This window comes from Plutella xylostella, chromosome 22 (genome assembly GCF_932276165.1).
Source record: "Plutella xylostella chromosome 22, ilPluXylo3.1, whole genome shotgun sequence".
NCBI classification, from domain to species: domain Eukaryota; kingdom Metazoa; phylum Arthropoda; class Insecta; order Lepidoptera; family Plutellidae; genus Plutella; species Plutella xylostella.
The window spans coordinates 3,161,992-3,185,660 of NC_064002.1; the positions used below are offsets into that span (position 1 = coordinate 3,161,992).

At 37.8% G+C, this 23,669-nt stretch overlaps 2 protein-coding genes across 2 annotated transcripts in view; one reads left to right on the forward strand and one right to left on the reverse strand.

Annotated features, from left to right (window-relative positions):
* Positions 1–23,669, reverse strand: part of LOC105384153 (nuclear migration protein nudC) — a 33,279-nt gene that overhangs the window by 8,816 nt on the left and 794 nt on the right. The window contains exons 2-4 of the mRNA XM_038122559.2: positions 23,169–23,246; positions 22,679–22,898; positions 22,071–22,231 (exon numbers count right to left, since the gene is read on the reverse strand). Of these exons, the coding sequence (XP_037978487.2) occupies positions 22,071–22,231; positions 22,679–22,898; positions 23,169–23,246 (459 nt within the window). The remainder of the gene's footprint in view (positions 1–22,070; positions 22,232–22,678; positions 22,899–23,168; positions 23,247–23,669) is intronic.
* On the forward strand, positions 6,998–21,552 carry LOC105384152. The gene is made up of 4 exons (XM_011554344.3): positions 6,998–7,236; positions 18,235–18,366; positions 19,538–19,940; positions 20,576–21,552. The coding sequence occupies exons 1-4, from the start codon at positions 7,219–7,221 to the stop codon at positions 20,614–20,616; spliced, it is 594 nt and encodes a 197-aa protein (XP_011552646.1). The 5' UTR covers positions 6,998–7,218; the 3' UTR covers positions 20,617–21,552.

The following is a 23,669-nucleotide window of genomic DNA, read 5'->3' on the forward strand; positions in this document are numbered from 1 at the left end:
AACTACATACCTCCTCTGCTCTGTATAGTACTTACAACAAAAAATATGGAAACCCATTTAAATATTGCGATAGTTCCTGTTACATGAATAGTTTTAGTTACGTAAGAACGTAGATACATTATTATAATCTTAGTTTAGAAAGTAAATGTGCGAATCATAACGCACACTGATTGTAATAAGAACGTCACTAAAGAGATCTTATTATTTCCTCGATTTGAATAGCTCGCGATTCTCATGTTATAACCGAAGAACCTTCATGATGACGTTGCAATGGAAGCTAAAACATGACATCCAGAGGGCGGAAAACCTAGACCCTTTGGAAAAAACTTGTTAGCACTCATTAAATAACGATATCACACGAGACATAATCTGGTCCAAGATTGTAAATAGGTAATGGCGAAATAGTAATAAAGAAACAACCCAGTTTTGGACCAGATCATAAAATTTTTTAGGGTTCCGTAGCCAAAATGGCAAAAACGGAACCCTTATAGTTTCGTCATGTCCGTCTGTCCGTCTGTCCGTCTGTCCGTCTGTCACAGCCGATTTACTCGGAAACTATAAGTACTACAGTGATGAAATTTGATGGGAATATGTGTTGTATGAACCGCTACAAAAATATGACACTAAATAGTAAAAAAAAGAATTGGGGGTGGGGCCCCCCATACATGTAACTGAGGGATGAAATTTTTTTTTTCGATGTACATACCCGTGTGGGGTATCAATGGAAAGGTCTTTTAAAATGATATAAAGTTTTCTAAAAAACATTTTTCTTAAAGTGAACGGTTTTTGAGATATCAGCTCTCAAAGTCGTAAAAAGTATGTCCCCCCCCTCTATTTTTATAACTACGGGGTATAAAATTCTAAAAAAAATAGAGGTGATGCATGCTAATTAACTCTTTCAACGATTTTTGGTTTGATCAAAGTATCTCTTATAGTTTTTGAGATAGGTGACATAATAAGTTTATTATATTTGCTGCTACGGAACCCTTTGTGCGCGAGCCCGACTCGCACTTGGCCGGTTTTTATTTCTATTATTGTACTGCACATAAAACATGGAACTCTCCCAAAGAAAACAGTAAACGGCCTTTCTCAGGCCATCACTGCCCTCGGCCTATCTGTATGTGCACCTGTCCCTAGGCAGGTATATCGGGATGATTACGTAAAAATATACATATAGAATTACTAACCAATCTACTAACAAATTAATCACATTTCATAAAGACGATGTGACTCTGAACACGTAAGATTTCGTGCACTACCATGTTCTCAAATTCGCCGATTTTTGCACTTATTTGCAAAAGGCCTCGATTATTTGCATACTACTTATGAACGCTCTAGTTCAAACAAATGAATATTACGAACACGGTGATTCCCGCTACTTTGATCTACAACAGGTAGGTATTGAGATTAAAAAATATCTGTATAATCAAGCAGATTCAACTCGCTAAGCATGAAATGAATAATGTCGATAAAAATTAAAGTGATCTTTATCTGAACCGCCAAATTATGCATGAGCACGCCTTGAAGTGGAAATATGAATTAACACGATGCCTCTTAACTTAGGTGTTTTATTGTGAAAAGAACGAAAAATGTCTCATTATCATTAGTCAGACAGGACAAGGTGCAAACTGTAAGACATGTGCAGAATACGCAATGATACGCTACTGAAGGTAAGGACTATAATGTTACCAGTGCAAGTGCATTCTAAAACATATTCCTTACATGTAAAAAATTTCCTAGATTTGATGTTTTTTTAGTCTCTATGAGATATTAGTCTCCATATTGTTTTTGTTTAAAGATACTTATTTTGGAACTTTTCTAAAATCGGATGCTTTATGTTAATTTAAGTACTTAGTTTCTTTTTAGTTCTTAGTTACCACTCCAAATATAAATCAAAACAAATACCATAAACGAATAAAAATACAAATTATAAAAATATTTAAATGGGCAACACCGAGAAGACCATCGACAACATTATAATGGGCAAGACGACGAGCGGCAGCGGCAAGTCGGCCTCGCATTCCTGACAAGGACGATGGCTGATGTTACTACAGCTACAGCTGGACGAAAAACTAACACATGAGGGCTGCCGTGCTATCGACACGTTTTATACAACAACATAGAGTCGTGGTTGGCGAAGCAGCGTTTAGAAAATACGTTTTTCTCGAGATAGAGTGACCCTCTTGTGCTCGAATATCATCTACTGCACGTTACCGACGCTCGCTGTATCATTCTGACTCATTAGCGACCAAATTCCCGTATAATGACCCACACTAATCATCACACAGCTGTAAACGTTATTCTTATCGCTTCAGACAATGGCAGACTTGCATGGGGTTGCGTTACCTTATGAAATTCACCTACTGTAAGGGTTGTGTTTATGAAAGAACTAAATAAGAAGTATTCACACAAGGCAACTGGCTACTACATAGCATGTAATTCATAACCTTATCTTTGAAATTTTTCAAGTCTTAAGTATAGAACCAAAACCTTGCACCGGCTTTCCTAGCAACCAAGCAATGAAATGCAGGACTTTAGAGGAACAAGTGCAACAAACTAGTGACCAATGCACAAGAAGACAATTGATATTATCTAATTATGCGCATTATTTCCTCTAGGTCGACCATTGCTCCTAGGCATAAACGATAGCCCCAAATTGCTAGGACTTATCGACGACCAATAATAGCACAATGCGTTGCATTAAACTGCCTTCAGAGAGGCTCGTTATTTGTAATGTCGGCGGTTTTAATGATGGCCAGAATAATAATATAATTAAATGTTTACTCAAATTGATAGTTTGGGTTTCCGTTGCATCTTAAATTTTCTCGTCAAGGTAAGTCAAGTATTTTATTTTAGTATTTTTGATTGATGTGAAATTAAGAAGCATAAATAATTTGCTACTGAAAATATTTAATGAATGCGTTTTTTCTATCATTATTATCTTTATACTAATTTGACAAATAATGTTTGAATTCCGTGGAAGTTTCAACATCAGCAAAATGTTACGTCTATTAATATCAATTACATAAACAGCATAATCTTGAATATGGCCATGGTTACTATTCAATTATGCATAGATAGCACAATAATAAAATAAATATCAAGAGAATTAGAAATTTCGAGCAGGACAGAGTTCAATGTCACCTACTGGAGGTCATTCTGGGACCACTTGACGAGTCATATAATATTTTTGCAACTACCTAAATAAAATTTATTAACTATAAAATTTACACATGACAATGATAGAAACATAAATTTGCACCATGATTCTATATTTAAAAATAATTAAAACAGAAATAATTTTAAGTGCGAAGTAGGCGGAGGTACGATGGTGCGAAGTTGATGGTATAATTACATTACAATTAATTTGAGCATTCAAAACGATTGTGCGTGTGACTGAGAAATTAAGTAAGCCTTCAATCTTTTGTTGCTGTGAAGAATTTATTTCTCATAAGAACCTTGTAGCTACTACGTTCAATAAATTTATGCCATAGTCCGTTCACACGAACTGGCGATTAAGAAAACAATTTTGTTGAAGCAGAAGCTGCGGTGATTGGAAGCTCGTAATTCTAGCCGCTAAGCTATCAGGAACCAATAGACAACATTGTAAACGTATTTGTTTTAAAGGTCTGTGGGCGTGGGACGAGTTGCGTCAAAAAGAGTACGCGGAAGTAAAGCGTTTCAAATCAAACGATACAAGACGTACCTATATAAGTCATAGACGCATCCATTGAATTGTCACATACACTTGGCTTACAAAAGGAATAAAAAACGAATACGGGCACAAATGTAGACGTAAGATAAATTAGTAAACAAAGTTTCCACCGCGATATTAATAAAAACTCAGTTAATTGCCTAAAATAGAAGCACGAGGATGGTCTCGTTTTCAAAACCTGATTTACATGCAGAGGTGGAGGAAAAGTAAACTTCGAGAAGCAGTAAAAACCAAAGGTAAAGGAAAGCAACAACATCCTTAACAGCTGGCAAGGCTGCATCATGCAATAACATGTAAAACATTGCAACTTTGACCCATTTCATGTTATAAAAAAAGTAAGTATAATAAGACGATGAAGACGTATGCAACACCCACCGTCTGAGTGTTTGCACAACCAAGTAGCACCGTGAGAATATTATATTTCTTTATGTATTGAACCTGCCTACGCGAGTATACAACAACTTAATAACATGTCGCGAACACAAGATAAATTCCTGTCCTAATGATCAGAGACGAGGTGTGTCATCTTGATTTATGTGCCTTAAATGGTGTTACGGTATTTCTACAGATTCGCATTATATCAACCAAGAATGCCAGATTTAAAAGCGAAACGGTAGCATACATTGAACTTGAACTTGCCCGACTAAACTTACGTGAATTCACGTATTCACCACATTACATCATGCAAGCCGAGCAGTCGAAACGAAACAAGACACTGCAACTGCATGCAGCGTATCCTCCACCTACAAACGCAGCCATTTATGACATAAAAGGCGATGAGGTGTATCATACAATCTGAGCTCCGGCCATCAGCTCGGTAACAATAAATAATGGTATTCCGTGTACGGCGGCGGTGTCCTCGCGTGGTGTTGCTCAATCCGCGACGGTCAGCGGCACACGTCATGGGAACCCTCCGCAACGTGACACAGCTACTGTATCACAAATTATAAAAGTTTTCCTGCCGCCGCACACGCAGCCTCTCAATGCAATCGCTCATACTCCCGATGATGACACCTATTTACACACTCATCCGAATACCCGGACAAATATTTAAACGGTATCATATGACAATATAAATGAAATCCAAATTCCTATTAACTTAAGTGCATATTTTACAAGATCATCTATTTTGATGTGAATAATTTAGATTGTTAATGATAGAGCCTGTTTACTGAGGATATAAAGTTTATGCACAAAGAAGTTAGCCGTGACTTCTCAGAAATTATTGATGATACGAATCCTGAGCCATTTATTACCGAACTGCATTCGCATAATGTATTTCGTATTATGAGAAGGGTTTATAGCATACACCAGTATGAAGGTCTACAGAATTACGTCTGGAATTCTTAGCCCTTGAGTCACGAGCACCACTGGTAACATCTATGACCTATAATAATTATGTTGTTTTGGTGCTGGTGATATCATCTTTAAACAATTTTCTACAAAATTCACGTTGCTCGCTACTGAACATGCCTCACTGCATGATTAATTATTACAGAACACTGTTTTAAGGCTGTCGACAAATTTATCTCTCCCTGGGTTGCCAGATACGGGAGCTGCCATCAATGATTTCGCATTTGTATGGTTTTTAGTATTGTAATTTGTACTATGTGTTTATTGAATTAAATATTATGTTTTTTTTTGTCTTTTCGTATTTTTACACATTTTAATTACATATGTAAAAGCTCATAATTTAAACACCTGTAAGATTATTGAGTTCAATGCCATGTAGGTCCCCCATTAAATGTTGTGATGCAGGGCAAAGTCCCCGAATTCGGGGGCACAGACCGTTAATGCACCAAACGGGTTCAGTTTGCTTACAGAAACATCCTTATGCCGATAATTAATTACTATTACCAGGTAATAATATTGTGCCTTCTTCGCCCATGGGCTGTGGATTTGCAAGCACCTGTATCATAATAACTCTAGCTTGAACTAGACTCACAAGCAATGACAAAGTTTCAGTACATAATATATTGTGAAACGTCATATGCAGGTGGAACTTTTTCATAGCACGTGAGTGTACTTTTCCGTATTCTTATAAAGGGTCTAGGTAGAACAAATGGTCGATCTGTTGATGATACAGACTTATGATGATGATAATTTATTTTGTAAACATCAATTTAGAATTCTTCTTTCTAAATTATGTATACTTAGCAACAAATATCGTATTCTACAACCAATTTGCAATGCACGTATTCGGAAGGGCCCAATGGCAATAATAATTAGTTCCAAGCCGAAAGCGTGGATAAATATCTACTTAGCGTAGGTACTTAAAGGGTTTCTTTCTAACGTAACGCTCTGTGGGAAATAAATATGAGTTATGTACTTAGATATTGGATCAGCTTGACACCGATTTTGGTAGAGCATTGGTAGAGAATTATAAACGCGATTCTTTTTACGATTTGTAGAAATAAAACTAAGGACAGAATACACTTTTCTCACTGTAACGCTTCGGTAAATATGGCAAACCGCGCGTATAGTCATAGTCATACCGAATGGGTTCCAATCTAATACATTATTTGCTTGAAGCCGCATAAAGATTAAATAAACAGTGATGTAAGCGGTATATGCGATTGCGAAGTTATTTTTAATATTTACGGAACTATAAAGATCTCTAAAACTCTCTATTTTGTATATTTTTGCATTAAAATCGATGTAATACAGTATACAGTTATTATTTCAACTGCTTCTGACATAGAATAGCCGGGTCCACAATAGACAAACCACGCGATCCATGGAGCTTTTATAATATGTATGTAACAATATTAAGCCACATTCATCAAGCTAAATTTTAAGGACAATAAATAGTACACAGTACATCCAATGGAGACTACAAGTAGCTAGTAGCTACTTCTTATCTCAGTGGAATACCACCTTGATTATTGAGCATTATGTTAATGATGATACACCACCAAGGTTTACTTTATTAAAACTAATAAGGTATCAAATTTACAATAGCATTCATTCGGTCATTATCTCACGAAGCAGGAGCATCTCCAATAAGTACATTGCACTCATTATGATATATGCAGCTTTCTTTGATACAGTTTGTATCTTTATTAGCTATTTCCTTTTACTGGTTTCTACGGAATAACGTAATATGTATCACCAATATTTCAATACATAAACACTTGCATCAATACGCATGATTCATTCCCAAACCACCACTGTCATTGTCTCGACCTAAATCTGCAGGCGCCCAATTCTGCATTTCTTTCTGCACCAACTTTTCGCAAATGCAACGCTGCAGACGCCAGCTGAGAACGCCGAGGTGCAACTTTATATATATAAGCCTTGGGGAGTGTTGCAACACGTTCAGTACGCCTCTAGTCGCTTTGCCGATCGGACCACGCGCGATCTAACCGCGACGGCCACGGAGAGGGCGAGAGAAGCAACACACAACTCTAGTCATGAGGACCCAGTGAATGCAGTGTTCAGTGACGTAACAAGTGAGCAGGCAATTAAAGTAAACAATAAGAACCGTGGAAGTGCCAGAGACAATGAACATCCCGAGCCCGGTGAGTTTGCCGAATAATACAATCGAGCCGCCGGATCAGCTGAGCGGATTAGCATATCGCTTATTGTGTTTGTTTACGATACATAGAGCTTTGATCTCGATCTTAAATTGATAGTTTATTAACCCATAGTTGAAAAGAGAGAAGTTCTTCTAAGTTTGAAGTGTGTACTTACAGGCTTGTTTTTTAACAAGAATGGGGTGGGAGTGACGACTCAATTGGGGAGTTTTTAGAGTTTTATCAAAATCGGTGGAGCCGAAAGGATGATAGGTATTTGTTACCATTGTGGAGGTAGAACGAGACTTAGCTGTTACAGTTTACGAAGCTGCATAACAGAGTATAATTTTTAAGCTTTTTTACATTGACATTTAGATAATATGTATAATAATGTAATATGAGACCTTCACAAAGCCAAATTGGAATGATTACACATCTTATAAACATCTATGCGGGAATGTTGTTTTAAAAATATCAGAATTTCAGTATTCATAAAAAAAACTAAATTAATTGATCAGCTTATGGCGCTAAGAACTGGATCGTACCCGGATTCTCCAAATTCACGAATTATTAGAATCACGAGCTATGCATGGATGGTCGTTGACACACAAAAACAGACGGTTGGACCTTATTAACATAAATATCGAGTATTGTAACAATGTATTTAGGTTGAACTCTTTCCATTATCTTACAATGATTCTGAATGGTTCCTCAGCACCGAGAACATCTTTTGCAAAAAAAACTAATTGCTCATGCATTTAGGTATATCATTAAATTTTAAAAGCACTTTACATAACGCGTCGGTATACTAATCCAAGAAGTTAGATGCCTAGCAACGTGCTAATGTAATGGATTTTTATGACAAAAAAAGGCAGGATTTCCGCAAACGTTCAAATCTTAGGAGATAATTTAAAGGTTAATCACGACTATGTGGTAACATCGCGCAGAGTTTCAGTTTCAATTAAAACGGAATACCGTGATCATCGATTTTTTGAGCAACTATAAAACTTTACTTAACTTTAACGTTTGTAAAGGTCAATATTAACATTGTAAAGTTATTACTTCATACTCATCACGTAATGAAAGTGAAGATACATAGATACGCGAAAATTATTCACCAGACACAGACTCTATGTGGAGATCGAAACAAAAAATAACACATCACCATTACCATTTACACCCCAATGCCAAACAGAAATATAGAACAGCGGCGTGCAATTAACCGAGTTTAAAGACCGTAATCTCAACGAACTCGGGCGAGTATACCCCGACGAAGTTACTGACCACATTGAAAAGCTTGAAGAAGCTTAAGGTGCAGAAAGGCGCGACGCCGTATTTGCATAGACAGTGGCGCCGCCAGGAAAGTGGCGGCTCCAAGGTCTCAAGTTAGGCGGACGTAATCGGCGCAGGAGTTGCTCCGAGACGGTGCCTACAAGGAGTTTTGCTAGGCCATCGCTAACTCTAATGGATGGCGATAGAGTCGCAGTTGGCGCAGCCTTGATCCGTGAGTTTGTCTGTGTAGAGGGAGTAGGCCGCTAGGGACGGAATAGACTCGCCCTCGATGGCCGGCCTTCACATTTCACGGCACCCGGACCTGGCCATCAGGCACCAGACCGGGTTCGGTGCATTCAAACGGAAACCGGTCAGCAAATAAAACGATTGGAGGCGTGCGCGCTCCAGGCTCTTACATTGTGCTTTGTAGATATTGCACCAGCTGTAGGACGGGGGTGTTGATCCCGGTTTAGTTAACAATACAAATTTTAATGTTGTAAAGAAAACACATTTTAAAATCAAAGAAATTGAAATGAGAGCAGAAACCTCCGCTACTGTTCTTTATGGGAAACAGTATGAACTATAAGTGCATTATTTATGTTATGTTATGACATGATTATGAATTTATTAACATAATAACAATCTAATAATTAGTAGCAATTATAAACAAATATTAGATTAACCGAAACAGTAGCACGTATACTTATTCATGAGCGAATAGCAAAAATTTCGGATGTTTCCTCAAACTCAAGGCATTTGCAAATTTTATAGTGTCAATGACAAACTAATGCAAATTCACATCCTATGTCTGGTTCAAGGTCTCCTTATGTGTTGCATAAACTAAATAAACATGTTAATTTCAATACATATTTGACATCGATAGCTGTTACAATAACATAGCAAAAGGTGGTTTAACCTCAAACAACTGACCTCTACTTTCTAACATGCTTCACTAGTTGGATAAAAATAGATACTCTATGTTATTTGCATTTAAAATTTCGTCAATTCTTCGCGCTCTAATTTTGAACAATCACAGATCACAAGTCTAAAGGATTGCAATAATTTGCAAGCATCTTAATTTTCTCTGTAGGTACGGTTCCCTACCCACATGCCATAATTGAAGTCAAGGACGTAGAGATCTTTCTCTGCCAAGCGGTCCCCATTAAAACGTTGCCACAGTCATATATGCCGTTGTGTCAAAAGATAAACAAGCGGGTTTTCCGCAGGTAATACCCACACAAATAAACACAAACTTGCGAAACCGTAATATGAGAACTAGATATTTTGGGTTGCTATGGGGGCACAGATAATACTAATCTATCAATAAGTATATGAGAAGATATTTATTTAGGTATTAAAATCGCAAGGGTCACACACATAATGTCAACACAATGCATAAAGCAATAAACGTTGTCAATACGAGTCAGTTTGGTAAGAAAAGAGTTCATGATCCAAACCCCATTGTATTTATGAGCAGTACTCACGTGCAGTGTAGGAATGACCCCCTAAGCATGTTTATGTTACGTCACAACCCAGTCCATTGCTTAAGACATCGTTGGGCCACATGTCATAAGCAATTATATTATGAGTAGGTCAGTTCAATTGCCAAGAGCTAAGTACGACTACTCAAACGGTAAGGATTTAATATAACATACCATGTCCTAGCCCTAGCGGTAGATAGTAAGTATGGTTAATTGAGATTTTAAATTATGATTCACATTGCTATAATCAAGTCAATTTATCATCACAGGTTTCGACTTCAATCTTCATAGATCTATCGGTATATTAATACTGTCACATTAAAATCGTTTTATAACATTCCATAAAATCCAATACTTTACCGGCTGGTGACTTATAAAATTTATACAACGCAACGCACGGGCAGGTCAAATTTTACATAGTAACATCCTCCAGTTCAAGGTCCTACTGATGACTGTGAGATTTTGTTTTTGAAAAGCTTCATTAAAATATTCCAACGTTACTAAAATGTTTAATATCAAAAGGTGTTGATAGATATGCCATTAATAAAGAGAAGAATGAATGCTCCCCGCAGTTGAAGACAATTCGACCTGACAAGACAATACAATCAATTACTTCACTTGATCACCCGCCGATTGTTGCAAATGTATCTTTACATGACATAACTAACGAAAGGCAGACTAATCGATCGGGTGACATTAAAGTGTCCGAAGCGGATCGTGCAGCGGACAACATCCTGAAGCCAGAGCCATTCAACACTCAAGGAATTCCCAACCGAGACGGATCTCGGAGACAAAACGTACCTCGTGACGTCACATTAGAGACGCGAAATCGCCTTCAAACAATGTAACAATGAACTTTTGTAGTATACGAGCATACATCGATAGAAGTTTATACTAATTACAATCAAAACCGTGAAAATTGCTATACTCGTACAGAAGGTTATTTTTGTCCCACATGGGTATTTTTTATCCTAGATGTATTTATAGAATCGACAATGAACAAGAACAAGTTGCCCATTACGAAATACATGGTAAATAAAATATTTCGCACCGTTTAACGACGCTCGCCGCAGAGGTCATCCAATTTACTTACTGTCAAGTGTCAACATATTGCTATGCTCGTGAGCAAACAAATTTAACACTGCTATCTGCAACATCTTTCGGTTTTAGTTAAAATCTGTAAATAATCGTATTTTTAAAGTGGGTTTCAAAAATGGGTGGCGATTTTCCCGAAGGTTTTTTAATAGCCAATATTCCAACAAAAGGGGTATTTTACGTTTTGTTCAAAAACAACTAGCAGAACTATCTTGGTATAGAGTCCGTTTGTCATTTTAATGTTGATGCTTACAGAAAACGAGGTCAAAATATTCAAAATCATAAGAAAACCGGTACAAAGTCTCAACAAGGACACAACTTAATGATGAAAACACGTACCTGCCTACTGTAATTTTGCAAGAATTTGGGGAGTTCATATTTTATGACCTTTGCCTACTAAGAGAACCGTTGCAAGTTTGCAACTAAGTAGCACAAAGTTAAGTACCTACTAAAAGATAAAAAAATGCCTGTTATAATATAAAAAATATGCATAACTTATTAAAATGCACTAAAGCATAAAGCTGAAAAAAAAACGACAAACTCGGATCGTACTCAAGATAAAACAATGCGAACTCGGGTGTACCTAAATAATACATTATAATAAAATTAAGTCAGAAGAGATTAATCTTATTTTAAAAAAGCAAACAACACTTCAAACAAACATAACCTCATTATTAAGTAAATTCAAAATACGAAAAGGGAACTAGCAACTGTTTGCAAATCAATTCACTAAATGTGACTAAATAACTCGGAAGCTAGGAAGCACTTCATAAGGTAAACTATAGCATATTGGGAAATAAAGTGTACATTTAACAAATATTTGAAGGCCTTCACAAAATACAGTATTTAAGTGTAATTATTAAGTTATCATGACTGTATTTGATGTAACTCATCTGATACTTAATAAGTGAGCTCTACTTAGGAATACTTATTTATTTACTGGGTAAATATCGATGTATTCTCAATGTACCTGTATATTAGTATGATCGTAGTTAGTTCATGTCAGCAAGTGACATCATCAGGTACTGCGGACGAGGAATCCGGATAAGTAACCTATCTCATGGTCGGTTTTTTTTAACCACTCGAGACCGAAGATGATCCAATGGACCAGGGAACCAACAACTACCAATAATTAAAATCTCCACGCACGGTTATTATGTTCCGGAAAACTTATCTTTGAACTTCGAACAACGAAGGATAACAGTTACTTGTTGATAAAAAAACCAATGCACGTGGAGCACGTCTTTATTCCAATATATCCGTTGTTCGGTTCTCGTAATAAATGCGTCATGTATTGAATTCTACGCATAAATTAATAGATAATAAACTGTAATAAGAATGAAGGCACAAGGTTTGTCAAGTAGCGGCGGCGTTGTTGATTCCATACCGATTTACATTGACACGATTCCTGTTAGCTTCACAAATACAGCCAATTGAGTTCAAGGACGTACATAAGCCGATGCTGTGACCAGCGTGAACAATGAGTTATGCGCGCCGGTCGTCCTCATGCAATCGCCTATAAAATATGATAATTGGTCGCTCAAAAGCACGTCTCGGCTCGATGCTGTCATTCCACCTCAGACTTGAATTTATTGCCTATCATCTCTATAGTGTCCGTTTTGTCTTAGACTAATGCAATGCCTGTCGTTTCTAACACTGCCTCGACGACTGCCGACAATTATTCATCCAGCCAAACTGTCCATCACATCGCATTAATATTGCTGATGATGATGTTATCGCTGACACTGCCAACTTTTATTATTTATAGTTATGTACATGTATATTTCATGAGACAAAGCCTCACAACTTACGTATGTTAGGTGTCGTTATCCTCTTGGGAAATAAAAATCACTTAGTGGCGTAACCCATTCAATCAATCTCCCAGTGATTAAATGTGGATAATGGGTAGTTAGAAGCGTGCATGGCCCTTGAACAGGTGTTTAACGTCAATCATTGTATACGAGAATACAGAGCACATGCAACAACCGATTGATCGCCGCTCCTCCCACAACATCTTGGTCACTATAATGGTATTATCCTTATATGAATTACCCAGGTCTTATTAAATAAAGTTGTATGTAATGCAAGTGTATAATTTGTACACCATTATGATTATTCAATTTGTCAAAGTCTTAACACTTCCATTCAACTGTATCATTGTGCAATTCATAATTGCGAGACAGGGATATGATTTGTCATGAAATCAAAAGTACGATTCGCGTCTCGGCCCCGTTACACATTGTAAAGGTTCGCATTATGAATAACTGAAAGTATTCCAAGAAGAGCAAGGCAAGACGAATGTTATGCACACTTTCTCTTGTCCCAAACAGAACACCTCAGTGAGGCGTTAAAAGATTATCGTAGTAAATGTAGCGAGCAGTGTTCCGCATAATGAAAGCTAGGGGGGCGTGCGTCGCCAAAGATACCGATTAAAAAAACTTCTCTACATACAATGATTGCATTAAATAGAAAATCCTATTATGCTAAATTGTTTGTTTGACATCCGCATCATTAGGACAGGCATAATCCTCTAAATTGCTCTTGTGTAATTTTCTTGATGACACAGTCGTAACATCTTTTATTGTGTCGGCAATTTGTGTTGCGTTTGATTCCGAATATGATGTACAGCTTTCGTGTTAGTGGCGGTGAGGTTTGCGGTGCGTGGTCTAATGAGATGCGAGTCAACAAAGCCCCGTTATGCGCGTGCGCTGCAGCCGCCGCCTCTGGCGATTCATCAATTACGTCAGGTTACTCAACTAGATCATCGGGTATGGTCACTAGTTAGACCCGAACATTGTGAAACGAAACGATGCACTTCTAGTTTCTAGTTCAATGATCACTGCTGGCGCGGGGAATGGGGCGGAGATGCATGGCTGCCGCATTCCGCATGCCTGTTTCAATAAATCACGTTGGTCATTCTGAACCAAAGCTATAAAATGCATATTATAAACGTGAAAATTATTTTTAGGACCTTTGACCAAAGTTTAAAATGATCGGTTGTTACAATAATGACTCAGTATACAGATCGAAATATATATGGATTAACATACTCATGTAAACAGTAAATAGTGTTAAATATATTTTTCCTCAATTCTAGCCACCGTGTTTTCAAAATCATATTTTATGCAGTTCCAACAACGTGCACTTACAAATGCGTTCTTATGTATCTGTATCTGATCAATATTTATTATTCCATCATTATTGGTTGTATTAATATGAATATCTTATTTATAACCATGTGCAAGAACACGTGCTCAGTGAGCCGTTAAATTACTAAGTTGTACATCAAGTGCTTCTTACAAAATATAGACTTTGTCAACTTTAGACTGTGCTTGTATTTACTATACAGCGTTTGAATAGAAGGCGTCTAGTGGTTGCAACATTTTATGTGCGAGAACCTACCTCTAAGAAGGAGTGGCTTTGGCCCGCCTGTATGCATGTTGCAAAAAATATCGTACCTACCTGATGGTTTCACAACATCTTTGAAGTTAAACAGAGACGTATGCAAACGAGTTAAATTGCTTATATTTTGTCCAGATAAATTATAATTGTTCTTTGTGCAGGCAAGATTTGCGGAATTCTATCAAAGTTGGCCATGGATGTCTAACCCAAAGCCGATAGCTCTTGATTCTAATTTTGCTGGGGGGCCCGATCAGTTGTGCGATTAGTTTTGCAACCCAGAAATAGTATCTTCAAATTCCATCTCTCAGCTCGTACTTCAATGCAAATGCGACTGCAAGGGGCGGTCCACGTGTGGGTAGGTCGTGCATCGGCACACAATGTATGCAGTTACTAATTAATCGATGCAATACTCGAGTTCACAGATCGATGTATACAAACAAACGTGCTCCTACCACGTGCTCTCAGTAATTAAAACTGTGATTCACCAGGACGTAGGTACACATATGTATCCGTGTCTCAGCGACAGGTGTTACACGTGATTACGTTGTAATACCTAATAATAACTAGGTATCTCTAAATACATATTAAATTATTAGCGGACAATGCGACAGCACTTCTACGTGGGTACGAATTAATATCTACTTCTCGATAGATATCTCAAGCCATTTCCGCAAGCGTGCGCTTTTGCATTATTTAAACAATAGCTGAAAGCGCCAACGTAATCCATGAAATGAAAATGCTTCATAGATAACAGTATAGGTCTATTTTAGGTCAACGTGATTCAGGAAGTGCGTATATTTTCCCAAAAAAAAGTGTCTGTAAACCACCAAGCTTCAACGATACGTAAATAAACTTCCAACGGATAATAGTAAAACCACAGAAGCCGCAACGAAATGCGATAAGTTAAAATATGCTCCAACTATCTTCCGTGTGTCACTGATGTAATGTTTTGTGACATTTGCACTTCTCTGTTCCATACATAAGTGTGGACATACAAAAACAACTGGCATTGTTCTATTTAGATATGCATATTATGCATGACCGAAAACGAACATAAAGAGAAATGACCTAACGCATTTTACTAATACGGCCTGAAATTACCTGTCATGTTGTAAAAATCGTGACCACAGATATGAATTGCATGCATGGCAATGTCAGTTATAAAATGGCTTATCAGTTTGATCTGGATAAGAAAACCAAAATTGTAATCTAATGCGTGACTAAGCTGCTCGATGAATTTATCTGACAAAGAGCGAAAGTATTTGAGAGCATGAACGATATACATTGTGAGGTCCCGGCGCCGACGCATACCGTAACACCCGCGACAGACAACCGGTTCTTACTATTGGCAAACATTTTGCAACTCGCGATCGAAACCAATGCAGGCACTACTGGCTATAAAAACCGATCAGCAGCACGATGCGGCACCACCAGCTACAAACAATTAAACACTGTTTACCTTTACCCGAAACGGTACAAGGTTTTAACATTTATTTCACGTCAACTTTAAGAAAAAGAACATGGCCAGCTAATTTTAATAACAATAGCATGTCGAAACTGCGGCCCGACACAAACAGCAGCGGCCTTGCCAAATCTTTGAAGAAATGCATGATATTGACTTAAATGCCTATCCATCATGTTATCAAATAAACACAGGAGGAATAGCGGCTGTAGCCGAAAGCGAAACATAGATTTATAGTTCGGAGGCCGACGCTACGAGACCGCAAATAAAGAGAACGCGAACCTTGAACACCGTATCTGACAAAATCAATCGAACACCGAACAAAACTTGACCCGAAAATGTAATTGATGAAACCGACAATAGCATTTAATGACTACGGCTAAAATGATAAGACGCATTCTGAGACGTCCAAGAAGCAGATTCAAGGAAAACTAAGATTGAGCACAAGATACCGCACGAGCCTACCGCAGCCTTAAATGCTAATGATGTAGATTTCAATGCTCATGATTTTTGTATGTAACGAGTCTCATTTAAAGACTCAAGTTAAGTTTAATTATTGTCCTCCACGGCTATGTTCGGATGATGTTAATTTCAGCTCCGAGTTGAAACGAGTGCCATCAAACGACGCAGCGGTGGAAACCGTACTCAGAAAAGGTCACATAGAACAGGTCTACAAATAGGCTTCCAATTGCGAAGAACATTATTTCGAAAGACTTCCATTAAACAAGTATAAAATTATCTAAGAGGGACACTGACATTAAATTGTGAATTGATACTAAAATCATGTTTGACTCATAAAAGATATATGTAGTTTTGTATTGTATCTTTGTCCTGATGTTTTAATTGAAAATAATGATATAATAAACTATATATAAATGTCTAGTATGTAGTTGTAACATATCGACAATAAGGAACCTACTTTATGTTATCCATAAAACGGGCCAACATACTTTTAAAGTCCCATGAGGTAGGTACGAGACAAAACATTAAACAATGTTTTAAAACGACATTCATAATTGACACACATTTTAAAATTTAACACGTACCTACATTGTTTGGGATTAATCACAACTGTGAAGGTTAATTTTAATACGACTTCGAGCAGATACATTAATGCCATTATCAACATTCCATTAACTTTTTGATAACTTGAGTTTTTATTAGGTATACTGAAAAATTTGGTTTTAACATATAATTAGTTCAATTTTATAATTAATAATGACTTCAAAAGCCAAATCTGTTCCTAGGTACATAAAAACTCGTCTGCATTATAAACTATGTAAGTAAGGATGATGTGTCTACCTGGCTAGAGTAGACACAATTTATAAATGTAATTGAATTAATTGCTAAGGCACAAAAACGTGCTAGCCAAAAATATCCCGCAAAAAAATATCAACTCGGATGCGTTCATTAACTGAAGTATTATGATTAATAATGTGTATTAAATTTGCAAGTTTGTTAGTTGAAGTAAAATCTAATTACCTAAGCTCAGAATCATGTGTAAGATAAGATCACAACATGCGATGCTATGTTGCATACATAAAATAATTATTTGTAGTAGATTCGATCAGACTGAGAGGCGTCGCGATGTCATATCAGAAACGCTGACTCACACATCTCTAACCCAATAAGTTTTGATTCATAATCAAAAAGTTCTAGTGCCTCAGTCTAGGAAGCTTACTATCTACCCGCTGTCCTTGCATTCAAATAGAATAAGGATATTCATTAAATGATTAGATTGTCGAGTCACAGCTGACGCGGAGAAAATCCTTCATCAAACACCTATAGCACATCTCATACATTATGCATCGAACACATACGAACACGATTGAACGGCTTAAACAAATAATGTAGGTAGCACAGAAGCTGCGAACATCTGTTTTTTCCGCATCTCATGTTTAAGTTTTGCAAACTAGACAAAATGTTTATTTCAATCTCTGTAAATAAGGATGCAACGGCGGCGTAGGAATGAGGCAGATCAGTTGAATTTAACTTTAGGTGAATCCTTTAGATGAAAGGCACCGACCGCTAGCTGTACTCCAATGTTATTTATTTCCATTGTTAGACCCTGTTCCACAATATCTTCCAATGGTGAGAAGAGTAACCAATGATAAAAAAAAATATTTGAATTTTGAATCCTTTCACCACGACAATGACAAACACAGCCAAACCAAGTTATAGCTAGGGTTGTCACCAACTCGCTAAGAAGTAGAACTTCAACAGTGATTTGTTTTAGCTAGGGTTGTCACTGCCTTGCTTAGAATCACAAGTTCAACAGTCACTTGTTTCCAGATAGCCACGCCGGAGTGGCACATCCCCCGGCCGTCGCTGTCAGGCAGCAGCGCGGCGGGCAGCGTGGCCGACTCCCGCTCCCGGGGCGGCTCGGCGTCCAGCCAGGGCTCCTCCAGTAATCATAGTACGCATGTAAGTTCATCTGTTATTTGCTTATACCGTCATACGACTATAAAGGGTCGTTCTACTTCAGTTTCTCATGTCACATCGTATTCCTTGGTTCTTACTGCGATCCATTTTTTATTCCCGATCCAATAACCCTGCTCTACAATATCTTTTTCAGCGTGCTACTGCACTAATAGCCATTTGTAGGTCCCCCAGTTGCCAGTAGACAGAACCTTAGCGATTGACAGGTGAAGAAAAAAGCTGTCGTCCAAATTTCAAGCCTGTATGTTCAATCGCATTAACATGCCCGGCGGCTGGTGATTTATCAGACCGTCAGCTTTGTAAACCTCAATGTTCTCTAGATCCGTATCGGATAGATAAATCTCAGATGGGAAAAAAGTGGTCGAATTCACGTGTAATGTTTTTCGTGCTTTCAATGGCAAAAAGTTAGCAAGTAAAGCAAAAAGTCCATCAGACAGGTGGTCTTGGCTAATTGCTTAAGTGTTATATGTCATGTGACCAGTTTTTGGGCAATCTGCACTTATAGCATACTGCCCACGCCTATGACTAAATTAATCATGTTGCTTAATTAATAAACTCTTAGCAACAGAACTAGAACCGAGCAGATTTGCCATAACAGACCCCGAAGTAGGTTTTGGAGCAACGCTCAGCCTGTACGTGTTTGCAGCAAAAAGTCCTACATTAGTCACACGCCATTCTTGATGGCAATTTATGCTGTTTTTGCGACGAGATTGAGCAATTCTGATATCGGTGGGGTCAACAATCGATTGACACCGCCTCTCGTCATCTTATCCGAAACAGGATCTACATGTACCAATCAACACTTTAACAACACCATTTAATCAACCAGCCCAACATCTGCCAATCTACTAAATTGATGAACACCGCCATTACGGATACCAATGAAGTCATCGTTTTGTTCGCAAGTAAATTATCCGAAATTAAGTTTGCATCCTTTGTGAACCGATAATGGCATTACTTTAGATACAAAGCAAACGAATGACCTTTACAGTAAAAGTATTGGCTCACAAAGTTCACTAATGTCGTAATGACGCTGACGGGCCGGAGCTTAATGCGCGTGCGCAATAATAAATATCATAGCATGAAACGACTTCCCGTCGAAACAACATTCGATTTACTTTCATACGTCCTTAAACTTGTAACGTGTTCATTACAGAGCGTGTCATCAGGATCGCTGTTGCTGAGCGCGGCACACCTAGCGCGAATGAGCGGAAGGCATCCCATTCAAGAGGACCGATCGCCGTACCAATCGAAGCTAGGAAGCTTTGGTAGAAAGCAGCGGTCTTTGTCAGAAGCCGTGGTGGCAATTCCGGAAGAATCGCGGGACCCTACAGATTCCTTCTGGACGGGGGTCAAGCTGGGCAGCGGGGCTGGCCAGGACGCGGTGTCGGTGGCCAGCTCGACGCACTTCACGGTGGTGAACGGGTTCACGAGGACGAGGCCCGGCAAGGAGCCCCGCGCCTGCTGCTGCAGTCACTCTCACCAGATCACGGTGCTGGTCGTGTCGATGACGATATTGTTTTCCGCGTGCATCCTCGCTGCGATATGCTTTGTTGAGAGTAAGTTCATTGAATATTCTAGACCTTTTTCTCTTGTTCTCGTGATGTAGGTATCATTATAAGGAAAAGTAGTTGGCTCACTTACTGAACATGCTATCCTCAGGGCTTAGGGGATTTGTGAGAATATGTATGAATCTTTGTTGTTCTAACTAAAAGTTACGTTTAGACCTGAGGGCGTTTGTAGACAATGTCTTGCATCACTCGCCGGCTACTGGCAATTTTATAGCGATCCAGATAATCGATTGACCGCATAACAAGCGCTCCAGTAATAGGCACCTTGATATAACGGGCCAAATTATGGAACGGTTCATACACAATCACAATTAGTATTTAATCAACGGTTGTTCTACCTAATTGAGTATTTACTCGACCATTAATTTTAACGAATGGTGTAATGGTTAAGGTTGGCGAACCTGATTGCAATGCTAAAGGTCCCGGGTTCGGTTCCCGACAGGCAGATATTTGTTATAGACAGATATTTGTACTCGGGTCTTGGGTATTCATATATTAGTTGTCCGATACCCATATACAGGCTCTGCCTAGTTCAGGGTCGGATGGCCGCGTGTGAGATGTCCCTACATATGTATTTATTAATAATACTGTTGGCTTAATAGTTTTTTTTGTTTGTTTTACAGTGCGTATGCGCAAGGAGACAGGGATCTACAAGTACTCCTGAAGACATGGCGACTCCTGCGCAGACATAAGAATTTTCTAATTAATACTGGTTTTTTATGTTTAACTGCGGTGAAAGTATTAATTTAGACAATGTCAGTAATGTTAAGTACCACTGTCGCGGTATACACTGGGTCCATTACCTTCTATTTATCCCGGGTATTATAGTATAGTACTCAGAATAAGTTTGTAATTTTATGTTACTTTCAAAATTACTTATTGGTGCGACCCAATATTTGTAGGTAATTTCATTTGGTTGAAATCACTTACAGATATTACAAAATATTCCGTTTAGATTTTAGCAAAGTATAGTTAGGTAATTTTAATTTATTAGTAAATTAAATTTTGATTAGGTATTCCGATTGTTTATTTTTAGAAAACATATTAGTTTTTCAGCTTTACTACCTACGTAGGTATTCTATCTTAGACAATAATTATGTACTTAGGTACATAAGTATTAGATTAGTAACCTTACAAATACAAAAATCGATAAGAGTTAATAATGAGTGAAAACATCAAGTCGTCATTATGATTGCATTGATTAAGTTGCATTGAATGAAAATATTTAATGGTGATCATTACCTTACCATCAAACTTGTGTAAGTAAAATAAAATCTCTCAAAACGATCTTGAATGCACTCCAGTATAAAATATTTACACAATACTTGGTTTCCCAGTGTAAACATAGCATAATGTCCTTATAGGCCAGTTCTACAAGGTTATTTTTATGCATAATTATTTACATTAATTATAAGAAATGTACAAAATCATAAAGCTAAGAGGTTTGTATTTAATGAATTCATACTTAAATTTAGATAAGTACTTACTTCAATTTGTTTATATCTCATGCATTATATTTTGCTGTTCAGTTTAAGCTTTTTGTTAGTTAGTGGAGAAAACTGTGATAATCAAACACACAATTAAAAATATTCGAAAACAACACACTGTTTTTTCCTTTTTTTTGCACACACCAAAATAGCGTAGTAAAATGTTTTGTACCGATTCAAATACAGCTAAAATCATCATCACAACCAATCACATCCCCACTGTTCGGGCACGGGAATCCAATTCCAATGAAAGAAGGGTTTGTTTAATGCTAGATGATGATTGATGACTCTCCTGCACCATGCTAATTTACATTTACTGTATGAACCTTGCCAAATTTGGCAGCATCCAGAAAATTTATGCACGTCTCCTGAAAACCTACCATGGCCATTAGGTTTGTAAAGTGCATTCCTTTTCAATAGAGGAGCGGCATAGTGTTTCTACTGATCGAAAGATCATCGACTCAGGTAGTGATAAATTGTAAGCAATCTAGCTGCTTTAATGTAGAATGAGACATATCTTAAACTGTTACCTTCTAATATACTTATTGATAACTTTAAATGGTCTTTCAGAAGCTGAGATTAATATACCATTTACATAACTCAATAATTTAACATGCTCATGCATACTCACATCCACTTCCTCCAGAGTCTGTGTCCACTTGTAGTTCTCGAGGTCGCACCCGTTGCCAGAATTCGGTTTCAGCTTTCCCTTCTCCTTGGGGTCATCGTCCTCTGGAGGCAGGTCGTCTTCTGCTGAACCTGAGGCACCGTCGCCGCTGCCGACCTCGGGACCTGGATTTAGCAATCATACTTATAGTGTGTAGGTATTTTATTTTAACCCATGACCGATGACCAGGAATATTGAGACTTGTTATTCCAACAAAGCACTTCATTTTAAAGGTAAAATGGAAAGATACACTCAATATTTCTCTCTATTACTGTACAAGCAACTGTAGGTATTTAAATTTTCAAGGAGCCCTCATAACCTAAAAGATAAATGACTTTAAAGAATTCTAGAAGGAAAGTGTTGCAGTAGTAGGTGGTATGTAATTTTGTTTGGATTAGTTTACACATAAAACCCCCTTGTTTTCCCTAGCTCAGGGGTCAGGGTGACGACTTTTAATATGCTTATCTTCTAACTTGTCAAAACAAAGGTACAAAGTCATAAATTTAGTTCTGAGACTTTCCTTCTAGATTTTTGTTTTACTCAGCAGAATAGATAAAACTGAAATAACATACTTTTCGTCTTCTCTCGTTCAATTACTTCTTGCAACTTCTCAGCTTCCTGGTCAGTGATCTCGGTGACTGAGGCGGGCTCAAAGTCTTGCGCCAGTCGTTCCTGTTCTTTCTTCTGACGGATCTCTTTCAGACGTTTCTCTGCTTCTTCTTTCTCCTTCTTTATCTTGTCAGCTTCCTCTTTGGCCTTCTTGGCGTGTTTATAAAATGTATCCTTGACCATCTGGAATTTGAAACAAATGTTATTCTCCTTGTTATTCAATAATATTCCTAAAGTGTAACATACCAAACTAACCCACAAGACAAAAAGTTGTATGGGAGCTTCCATCTGTAATTTATTCATACTGTAGTGGTGTGGCAAAAAACCTAGTTAACCTATTATAAGAAAGGGTTATGAATTACTTCATAATGCTCAACATATTATTATGAGCAGTTAAGTATTTAAGTTTAAAAAATATGGGCAAAATACTATTAAATAAATAATTAAATTTACCTTCTCCCAATCTCCCTCCTTTCCTCCAGTGAAGAAGTCAGTCTTCCTTGACAGGAAGCTCACTATAGTATTCAGGAGCTGAAAAATAAAAATAAAATGTGGATCTTAAAGGGAGACACCATTGCCCAGCAGCATAATACAATAAATTACGAAAATAGGAATATAATAATGTGATAACAGTGCTGTAAATAGGAATGTGAAAATGTTGTCTAGGTACAAGAGTTGAACCGAAATGACCACACAAAAGCCCAAAATAGGAAGCCATATTCTCTACATCACAACCCATAATGTCGCCACTGCTGGGGCACGGGTCTTCTTCCAATGACGGAAGGGTTTTAGGCCTAGTCCACCATGCTGGCCTAGTGCAGGTTGGTGGACCCCAACACAAGCAAGCTTGTACTGAGAGAGTTGTCGGGTAAGTGGGCAACCCGACTGTCAGATACCGTACCATATTAGCTTGCTCTTATTTGTAAATGAAATAGTAGGCACTAATGTAGAAAC

Coding starts and splice junctions, on each gene's coding strand:
- LOC105384152 (XM_011554344.3), top strand. Junction 18,367..19,537: donor CCAGTAATCATAGTACGCAT/GTAAGTTCATCT, acceptor TGTTCATTACAG/AGCGTGTCATCAGGATCGCT. Junction 19,941..20,575: donor TGCGATATGCTTTGTTGAGA/GTAAGTTCATTG, acceptor TTTGTTTTACAG/TGCGTATGCGCAAGGAGACA.